The sequence below is a fragment of the Triticum urartu genome, chromosome 7 (assembly GCF_003073215.2).
Source record: "Triticum urartu cultivar G1812 chromosome 7, Tu2.1, whole genome shotgun sequence".
Lineage (NCBI taxonomy): Eukaryota > Viridiplantae > Streptophyta > Magnoliopsida > Poales > Poaceae > Triticum > Triticum urartu.
In genome coordinates, this window is record NC_053028.1 from 716,518,615 (window position 1) to 716,529,946 (window position 11,332).

Genomic DNA, 11,332 nt, shown 5'->3' on the forward strand with positions numbered 1-11,332 from the left:
TTCACATGGCTAGTTTCTCTACCACCTTAATCTGATGTTACTTTGCTAGTGCCAAAAAAGCATTGTGCTAGACAAGGAAATATATCACTACAAAATTTTGTCAATTATGAATTTTAGGTGACGGGGAGATGGATAACTTCGTGTGACGAGTTTCTATCACAATGACGAGAGTACTGCAAAAATAAGGAAGATAATAAATATTATATGATTTTACTAAATCTGAGTGCAAGTTTCTATCACAATGACGAGAGTACTGCAAAAATATATTTCTTGGAATATATTGTTGTTGCCTAGGTATGAAGTAAAGTTTTAAATGGGCGTTGATTATGTGTCTGGCCACCGCTTTACTCTTTTATGACCAAACCACATGCTTAAGTGCACATTAAGCGCTAGGCATTTTGCTATCGCTTAGAGCCTGGCGCGCCTTTTTCTAATATTGGTATAAAATATGTATTTTATTTGTGGAATTCATATCGCAAATATTTGTATGTAGGAGCAAGATAGGTAAATGCATTTATGACATTTTTTGACATGTACATTCTGTGATTTGAATATTTACATTGTCAAACCTAGCATAATAAATGGACAGATAAATCAATTAGTATTCTTGTCTCTTAGAAGGTAAATTTGAGTGCCTTAAAGGAGCTTGGTTCATAATTAATTAACTGTAGCTGTCCCTTGTATTGCATGTTCGCAGGTACACTCAAGTGAGATAGATGAAGACCACATCAATATGCTAAAGGATATCGGACTGAAAATTATACAAAAATGTGGTTTCTTACCAGTTGCCATTAAAGTAATGGGAGGACTCTTGCGTGAAAGAGGGGGGCTACGGCATGACTGGCAGCAGGTTTTGGATGATTCTAAATGGTCAACAACTAAAATGCCCGATGAGCTCAACCACACGGTATACTTAAGCTATGTATATATGCCTTCCTACCTGAAGCAGTGCTTTCTGTACTACTCTCTTCTTCCTAAAAGTAGAATTTTTACTATGGATGAAGTTGTTGCAATGTGGATTAGTGAAGGATTTATTCATGGAAATTCTAATGATTTAGAAGAATTGGGAACAAATTACTACAAGGAGTTGATATCTAGGAACCTTATAGAGCCAGATAAAGCGTATGCTCATATATGGGTTTGCAGCATGCATGATGTTGTTCGCTCATTTGCTCAGTATATGACTAAAGATGAAGCACTCGTGGCTCAAGATGGAGACAATGATATTCTTTCTAAACTTAGTTCACAAAACTTTCTTCGGTTGTCCATAGAAGCTAACCAATCACAATCAGGTGAACTTGATTCAAAATCTCTACAGGTGCAGAAATCAATGAGAACATTGATCTCAACTATCCAGATTAAGATGAAGCCTGGTGATTTATTGGCTACTTTTTCTAGTTTGCGGACTCTGCATATGGAATCTTCAGATATGGCTGTATTGCTGGAATTGTTGCATCAACTCAAGCACCTGAGGTATCTAACACTAGTAAATGCGGATATATCTGTACTTCCAGGAAACATTGGCAAGATGAAACTGTTGCAATTCCTTGACCTTCGTGGATGTACAAGATTGGTGAATCTTCCTGATAGCATTGTGAAGCTTGGCCAGTTGAGGTTCCTTTCACTTCCCGAAGCATGTATGGTACCTAGAGGGTTTAGTGGTCTGACAAATATGAGGAGACTACGTATGTTTCGAGCCCACATGGATGGTGATTGGTGCAGTTTGGATGAGTTGGGTCCTGTTTCCCAACTCAGACTTCTTGGATTAACTGAATTAGAGAATGTATCTGCTACCTCGTTTGCTGCTAATGCTAGGCTCAGCGAGAAGATGCATCTTATCAGGCTACTCCTGCACTGCACCAGTAGATTGGGAGATGATGTGTTGGTCAAAGAGAAGGATGGTGTCTCTGAGGAAGAGCAACAACGAATTGAGAAGGTTTACGATAAGCTCTACCCTCCACCTGGTGTAGAAGTTCTTCAAATCAAGGGGTATTTTGGCCGGCAACTCCCGAGCTGGATGATGTCCACATCAGTGGTGCCCCTCAACAACTTGAAGACTATATTGTTTCATGATCTGGCTTGTTGCGCACAACTTCCCAATGGGTTGTGCCAGCTCCCCGGTCTGGAGGTTCTACAGGTCTCTCGTGCTCCATGCATCAAACATGTGGGGACTGGATTCTTGCATGCGGCAACAGCTTCATTTCCAAGGTTAAATGAAATGATCTTGTATGGAATGGTGGAATGGGAGGAGTGGGAGTGGGAGGAGAAAGTAAAAGCCATGCGCCGTTTGAAGAAGCTTGTGCTCAAAAAATGCAGACTGAGGCATGTTCCTCCAGGCCTTGCATCCAATGCAAGCTCATTGAAAATATTATGTCTACAACATGTCAAGTACCTCAGCTACATTGAGAGCTTTCCTTCTGTTGTTGAGCTTACAGTGAATGGATGCCCTGACCTGGAGAGGATCACCAATTTCCCCAATCTGCAGATGCTTACCATCGTGAACTGCCCAAAGTTGAAGGTGCTGGAGCAGATTGCTTCACTCGAGAGGCTGATCCTGGAGGATTACACCATGTTAAAACTCCCAGAATACATGCGAGACATAAAGCCAAGGCATTTCCAGCTATTCTGCAGGCTATGGTTGCTCTCTTCGATAGCCGCGGGACAATCTGGCACTGAGTGGGACAAGTTCAGCCAAGCGGAGCATGTCAAGGCATATGCACGTGATGGAGACAACTCAAGAAAATGGTATGTTTTGTACACGAGAGGAGACAACTGCAAGTTGGATTCAAATATTAGCAGCTCTACCATATTTGAAGGTACGGAAAATCAAACATATGTAGAAGCTTTGTCTTAAATTGTTTGAGCACTCTTTTTGCCAGTTTATAAATTCTTTTGATTTTATTTATGCTTTTTGTACCCTCCTATTGCATAAATTCCTAGTTTATACTGCATGCTGCTCGGATATATTCTGTACCCTCCTATTGCATGTTGCCTAGTGTTTGTCTTCTTACTTGTTCTTCTAGGTTTTCTTGAGTTTAATATATCTAGATAGTATCATTTAACTAGTTTTGTGTTTTTCTTTCCATCCAGAAACCTTATCATCTTCTATGGTGGATGCACAAGGATTTGACTCTCTGTACAAAATGAGAAGTACCTTCAGTTACGTCTGCAACTTGGTGAGGATCCCATTTTTGGAAGATATGATGGCAAGGGACCACACCTTTGTTGATGGGAGATTCCTGTCTTTGCAAGATAGAGTAGCTGTCGCTCTGAGGGTACTGAACAACAGTAGCACGACCTCATCAGCAATTTCCACATAGGTTTGGAAGTTGGAACAAATCAAAAACTGCATCGCCTGGATGAACAAGGCAATTTGATGGTGTGAGGGTACATCCTGTTTGAAGACATGCCGGTTGATGTTTGCGCTCAAGATCTTGTCCGCATCTGTATAACCTAACTCTCGCGTCTGTGTGTTGTGTTTTCTTGTTGCAACGCACGGGCATATGTGCTAGTTTATATTATGCATGAAAATCCTTACTTTTAATCTATCCATATATATCCATTCTACTAATAAATTACTATTAAAACGGAAAGTTCGATACTAGCTCGAGTTCCACGGTACTCATTATCATGGACATCTATTGGTGTCGTGATTCATGCATCCGGCAGCATCACATGAGCCCCTCTTGACCATGCCAGCGTCGTTAGCCAGGATTCACATGCATATGGTAATCGTAGGGAGTGTTTGATAGCATTCTCAACCTAGCATGGTTGTTCCCCTTTGACACATGCTCAGGGTAGACATGCTGAGTCTATACAAGTGCAGTTGTTTGGTAGTCTTGCATGTGTTGAAACATGTTGGGTTGAGACTGTGTTTGGTAGCCTGCATCTCGTTAGACATGCTGGGCGATGAAAAATATATTTTCATGCCAGAGCCAGTCAACCTTATATTCGTTCATACAAAATTAAAGTTGCTAGTGCTAGGCAATCGTCAGGGGAAAGCTGTAAAATTTCTAAACAAAAGCTAATTCAGGTGATTAACTGAGCACAACGAGATGAAACCAACACAGTAACGCATCGACTGTAACTATTGCTTGCCGCTTGTGCTTCGCAATTCAGAGAAAAAATCGAGATCTAATTATGTCTGCTAGCCCATGATCTACCGATGCCTGCTAATACATGATCTGGGGCAGCATCAGTGGCGGCAACGACCAGGGCGATCTGGGGCAGCGGGGAACTGGGGAAACGATCAGGAGCAGCGGCGGTCAGGATCGCGGCGATCTGGTTCAGTGTCCAGCCGTGCCAACGACAAGGGCCGGCGGAAATCTGGGGCGGCAACGACCAGGGCCAACGGCGAGGTGGGGCATATCCAATGACCAGGTCCATGGCGAGCACATCGGTTCGGAGCAGGAGGCGCATCGCGGAGAAGACAGGGAGGAGGAGGAGGCGCACGTCACGGAGAAGATGGGCAGGGAGGGTTGGTCGCGGCAGGATTTTTTGTGAGCGTTCGAGCCAGCCATGCTGAGCAGCGAACGGCTGTTCGGGCACTCCTCCTGTAGGCGACGGGGCTATTTTGGTTGAGTTCAACATAGCTGAGGAGAGCTCATGCACGCTACCAAACAGCAACAAGTAGGTTGAGTAGGAACGTTGAAGCTTATGCACCCTCTATGCATGCTATCAAACACACCCATGAGAACAACTTCAACGCGCCGACCCAAACGGACGCGTGTTTTCTCCGCTTTTCGTCCGTTTGGGTCGGCCAAGCGGACGTGCGTGTCCGCATTTTCATATGGGTTGACTTAAGCGTTTAACGGGAGACGGATCCAAATTTATCGGCATAGAAAAAAAACAGATGGCGGAAATAAACATAATTAAACATTAAGTGGCCGGTCAACCGCCAGCAAAGATCCACTTAAACCTAATTAAACATTAATAAAAACATAAAAAACTCTGCGCCTGCATGCTGCCGTAGACGTCCTCCGCCTTGCCCTTGTCCTTGAGGTTGCCATCATCGGTGAGGTCAATGAAGACGAGAGCAGGGTCAGCCCACCCGAACGCCGTTTGCAACGCTGTCAGGGCAGCCTCCCCCGGCGTCTGCTGGGGCGCCGACATTGCAGCTCGCCGGGCGCGCTCCTCCTCCTCAAGCCGGCTCCGGCTTTGGCTCGACAACGGGTGGCTGGGGTGGCGGCGAAGGCGAGTCGAAGAGTAGAGCGTGGACGGAGTCCCCTACTGCCGACAAGGCGAGAGCTGATACGTCCATTTTGCATCATGTTTTCCTACTATTCTTTATGATGTTTTTATGCATAATGATGCTTTTTCGAGTAATTCTAATGCCTTTTCTCTCATAATAAGTAAGGTACACACAAAGAGGGAGAATTCCGGCAGCTGGAAATATGGACCTGGAAAAGCTATGTCAGGCTACCTATTCTGCGCAACTCCAAATACGGTGAAACTTTGCAGAGAATATTTATGGAATATATGAGGAATATTGGAGCAAATAAGAACCATAGGGGACCCACCAGGTGGGCACAGCCCACCTGGGCGCGCCTCCCTGGCGCGCCCTGGTGGATTGTGCTCACCCAGGCCCACCTCCGGTGCCCATCTTCTGGTATATAAGTCATTTTGACCTAGAAAAAAAATAAGGACAGGACTTTCGGGATGGAGCGCCGCCGTCTTGAGGCAGAACTTGGGCAGGAGCACTTTTGCTCTCCGGGGAGCGATTCCGCCGGGGAAACTTCCCTCCTGGAGGAGGAAATCATCGTCATCATCATCACCAACAACTCTCCCATCTTGTGGAGGGCAATCTTCATCAACTTCTTCAACAACATCATTTCCTCTCAAACACTAGTTCATCTCTTGTGTTCAATCTTTGTACCGGAACTATATATTGGTGCTTGTGGGTGACTAGTAATGTTGATTACATCTTGTAATTGATTACTATATGGTTTATTTGGTGGAAGATTATATATTCAGATCCAATATGCTATTTAATACCCCTCTGATCTTGAGCATGATTATCATTTATGAATAGTTATTTTTGTTCTTAAGGTCACGGGAGAAATCATGTTGCAAGTAATCCTGTGAATTTGATACGTGTTCGATATTTTCATAGTATGTATGTTGTGATTCCTTTAGTGGTGTCATGTGAACGTCGACTACATGACACTTCACCATATTTGGGCCTAAGGGAATGCATTGTGGAGTAGTTATTAGATGATGAGTTGCGAGAGTGACAAAATCTTAAACCCTAGTTTATGCGCTATTCCGTTAGGGACCGATTGGATCCAAAAGTTTAATCCTATGATTAGAATTTATTCTTAATACTTTTCTCGTAGTTGCGGATGCTTGCAAGGGGGTTAATCATAAATAGGAGGTTTGTTCAAGTAGGAACAGCACCTAAGCACCGGTCCACCCACATATCAAATTATCAAAGTAGCGAACAAAAATCAAAACAATAAGATGAAAGTGACTAGATGAAATTTCCGTGTACCCTTAAGAACACTTTGCTTACTATAAGAGATCGTTCTGGATTTTTTCAACTGATGGATGTGAACTGAATCTATGTCCAGTTTACACGGATGTAACTGGATTCAGAACATGGTGAGAAAAAACGGCGCTAGGGTTTTCTCAAGGATGCTTCGCTGCGTTGACCTTGCCCGTCGATCTGACTCTGCATTAAGCAAACTTTCTAGCCTGAAGTCTCCCCCTTCCTTCACCGCCTGTCTTCCATTGAATTCACATCAGAAACCACAACCTAACGATTTACCAACCTAATGATTCAGGGAAGGCAAGTTTTGACCAATCTAACGATTTACCAATCTCCTGAAACCACAACCGAGCAGGGTGAGATTAGCAGGTTGACAACTAAATAAGCTCTACTCCATAGTTTTTCCAACACTGTTATTTTCAGACGGTCCACGTTGATTGTCACTAATAAAAAGTCTACGGCAGTAAGATTTATCTTTTGCAAATACTAGTGTTTTGTATTGTATACTATGGGCAGTAAGCTTTTATGCATTGGGAGAACAATTACTGATGTGGTCGCATGGAGAGTAAAGACTATTAGTGATTTCCACATGTACTTTCAGTTGGTTGCTGTAACCTGAAAGAAGAATCTGCAAACAAAATGGCACGTGTTTGGCGCTCTGGGCTTGGTTCATTTATGGTGATTAATGTGTTTTGCACTTATGAGGCAGTTGCGAACTCTACTTTACATGGGAAGTGAAAAATCTGGATATGCTGTGAGAAAACAATTAAAGAGTATGTTGCAAACATGGTGAGAGGTGACAGGTGTTTACGCATATGATTCAGTCATTTGGTCGTAGCAGCTGTTAGGAATGAAATTCAGAGAGGAGCAGAGCAGAGTGGGGAGATGTCAGTACTACGTGTGTAGTAGTGTTTTTTGTAACAGTCGAAGGTCAACAGATTTGGCATTCATCTGGAAGAGAATCCAGAGGGTTCCTTTTTGTACCTTGACAATTACAGAGATTACTACTGTCTGTCAGGAGCTGAAATTCTGAAACTTCCGAAGAAATCGACACTTGAGTAGAGCTCACACAATGTTTCGCTGCTATCAAGTCTTGTAATGGTCTCCCATCTTTCGGCCCAGATTGCAACTTGTCGGTTCACGCTATAGCACTTAACTTGTTGTCTCTGATTTTTTCTAATCTTGGCTGAATTTAGTCGGAGCCTATCACTGCCTTGATCCACTACCTAGTGGTCCAGTATGAGAACAGAACCAAGGTTTAGGACAGGTGAACCCTACACACTTGATGAAGCCCTAGCTGATGAAAATTGGAAGAAGGCCATGCATGAAGAGTACATGGCATTGAAGAGAAACAAAACCTGGCATTTGGTCCCTCCACAGCAAGGTAAAAACCTCATTGATTGCAAGTGAGTGTTTAGGATCAAAAGAAAATCTGATGGCACCATTGATCGCTACAAGGCAAGACTTGTGGCAAAAGGCTTCAAGCAACGCTATGGTATTGACTATGAGGGCACGTTTAGTCCAGTGGTAAAAGCTGCAACCATTCGTCTTGTTTTGTCCATTGCTGTGTCCAGGGGCTGGAGTCTTAGACAGCTAGACGTTCAGAACGCGTTCCTTCATGGTGTTCTGGAAGAGGAAGTGTACATGAAACAACCTCCTGGATTTGAGAACAAACGTGCACCACTGCACGTGTGCAGACTTGACAAAGCGTTGTATGGGTTGAAGCAGGCTCCAAGGGTGTGGTATTCACGTCTCAGTCAAAAGATACAAACTCTTGGCTTTGTTCCTTCCAAATCTGACACTTGACTGTTCATTTATAACAAGTGCAACACTCATATCTTTGTTCTCATCTATGTTGATGATATTATTGTTACAAGCTCATCTGATGAAGCTATAACAGGATTGTTGAAGGATCTCAGTGCAGAGTTTGCTCTTAAGGATCTTGGAGACTTGCATTATTTCTTAGGGATAGAAGTGAAGAAACATGATGATGGACTTCACTTGTCTCAAGAAAAATATGCAACTGATCTGGTAAGAAAGGCTGGTCTGCACGACTGTAAACCTTCACCCACTCCATTATCAAGTTTAGAAAAATTATCTCTCATAGAAGGACAAGCCTTGAGTCAGGAAGACAACACTAAGTACAGAAGTCTTGTAGGTGCACTTCAATATCTTACTCTTACAAGACCTGATATATCATCTGCTGTTAACAAAGTCTGCCAATTTCTTCATGCACCCACTACTGTTCATTTGACTGCTGCCAAGAGAATAGTTAGATATGTCAAGAACACCCTTAATATTGGTCTCAACTTCAGCAAGTCTGAAAGCACAAGTGCTCCCTGGGTGGTTTTGGTAATTAATGTCAACATATCTCTTGTTGGACTAACACTTTTACCTAGTATGTTTCAGATAAGTTCAACAATGGAGTGGCATGGACTAGAGGATGTGGAACCCCTTCAAGATGCTAAGGACAAAGGATTGGCTCAAGCTTCAAGATCAAGACTCTACACTTTCTATTTTAGTGATCCAAGATCACATTGAGTCTATAGGAAAAGCCAATACTATCAAGAGGGGATCAGGTGTTGCTTAATGGCTTGCTTGCTCAAAGTGCTTAGTGATATGCTCCAAAACCCTCAACTACCTTCCCACATCCACATATGACCTAAACCAAAAGTCAAACTCGGCCCCACCGATTCTATCTATCCGGCGCCACCGAGTTTCAAATGTCATAGCCACTGCCACAAACCCTAGAAAATCGGTTTCACCGATAGGGATCTCGGTCTCACCGAGATGGGATTGTACTCTCTCTGTGTATGTCCATTACCAAAATCGGTCTCACCGAGTTTGAGCAATCGGTACTACCGAGATTACAATGCAAACCCTCTAGTTAGTTTATTACCAAAATCGGTCCCACTGAGTTTGTGTAATCGGCCTCACCGAGTTTTCCTGACCAACTCTCTGGTTAGCTTATTACCAAAATCGGTCCTACCGAGTTTGTGTAATCGGTCACACCGAGATTACGTTATGCCCTAACCCTAACCATATCGGTCCTACCGATTTGCATCTCAGTCCCACCGAAAATCCTAACGGTCACTAGGTTTGCTGAATTGGTCCGACCGAGTTTAACCATTCGGTCCCACCGAGTTTGGCAAATTGTGTGTAACGGTTAGATTTTGTGTGGAGGCTATATATACCCCTCCGCCCACTCTTCATTCGTGGAGAGAGCCAATAGAACATACCTACACTTCCAATACACATTTTCTGAGAGAGAACTACCTACACTTGTGTTGAGGTCAAGATATTCCATTCCAACCATATGAATCTTGATCTCTAGCCTTTCCCAAGTTGCTTTCCACTCAAATCTTCTTTCCACCAAATCCAAATCCTGTGAGAGAGATTTGAGTGTTGGGGAGACTATCATTTGAAGCACAAGAGCAAGGAGTTCATCATCAACACACCATTTGTTAATTCTTGGAGAGTGGTGTCTCCTAGATTGGCTAGGTGTCAAATTGGGAGCCTCCAACAAGATTGTGGAGTTGAAACAAGGAGTTCGTAAGGGCAAGGAGATCGCCTATTTCGTGAAGATCTACCGCTAGTGAGGCAAGTCCTTCGTGGGCGACGACTATGATGGAATAGACAAGGTTGCTTCTTCGTGGACCCTTCGTGGGTGGAGCCCTCCGTGGACTCACGCAACCGTTACCCTCTGTGGGTTGAAGTCTCCATCAATGTGGATGTACGATAGCACCACCTATCGGAACCACGACAAAAACATCCATGTCTCCAATTGCGTTTGAATACTCCAAACCCTTCCCTTTACATTCTTGCAAGTTGCATGCTTTACTTTCCGCTGCTCATATACTCATTGCATGCTTGCTTGATATGTATTGTGTTTGTTAAACTTGTGCTTAAACTCCACTTAAACATAAGAATATTAGAAACTGCAACTTTTGGCACCTCTTCAATTGGTATCAGAGCTTTGGTCTCCATTGCCTTGGTTTAAACACCTTTGGAGGAAGATGGATGTGTCTACTTTGGGGAGTCTTAGACATAGAGTGCCTATTCTTGATGAAGAGTATTTTCATGAGTGGAAAATGAAATGCTTGAGATTTTCAATGAATATCACTTGAACAAGTACATTGCTAGTCCTTGTGCACCTCATATTGATCCCTTTCATCCCACACCCGAAGAAGATCTTGACATGATTCGCAATCTTAGAACCATCAATCTTATCATAAGAGGATTGCCCAAAAATTTGATTGCTAGTTTGCCTACTCTTGAGTGTGCCTACACCATATGGACATTTCTTGAGGAACGATTTCCAGATTATTCCTTGAAAAATTTAGACGAAATTCTCCATAAGTCTATTGCCTTGAGTAAGATGAACTCTAGTGATCCTAGCTTTGGTGATTGTCTATTTGAGCTTACCAATCTCATGCGTGCTAAAGGAAATGTTGGAATCATTAGCAATATCATATCCGAAGCTATTAGAATTCATAAAGGTAACCATTGTGATGATCATTTATCTAATGAATTACCCTCTCTAGGAATTGATCAATCACAAGATGATGTTGAACATGGATACTATGATGAAGATGATGATAGTGACTATGATCTTGATGATGCAATGAGGCATTTTGATCTTATGGCAAATCTTCGCGGCTACATGGCTGGAGGAAAGGAATGGGTCCTTGATAGTGGATGTACTTATCATATGACCGGAGATGAAGATATGTTCCATGAGCTTGCTGAAAACGACGACCCTCGAAAATATGTCACTTTTGGTGATAATTCAAAGGGTAAGGTGGTTGGCCTTGGTAAGGTGGCCATCTCACATGATATCTCCAT

At 43.0% G+C, this 11,332-nt stretch overlaps 1 protein-coding gene across 1 annotated transcript in view; it reads left to right on the top strand.

The window, feature by feature from the left end:
• LOC125519639 (putative disease resistance RPP13-like protein 1) overlaps positions 1-3,443 on the top strand; it is a 5,812-nt gene extending 2,369 nt beyond the window's left edge. Inside the window, exons 2-3 of the mRNA XM_048684377.1 lie at positions 698-2,816; positions 3,091-3,443. Coding sequence (XP_048540334.1) covers positions 698-2,816; positions 3,091-3,320 — 2,349 coding nt within the window. The 3' untranslated portion in view covers positions 3,321-3,443. The remainder of the gene's footprint in view (positions 1-697; positions 2,817-3,090) is intronic.
• Positions 3,444-11,332: the final 7,889 nt, after the last annotated feature.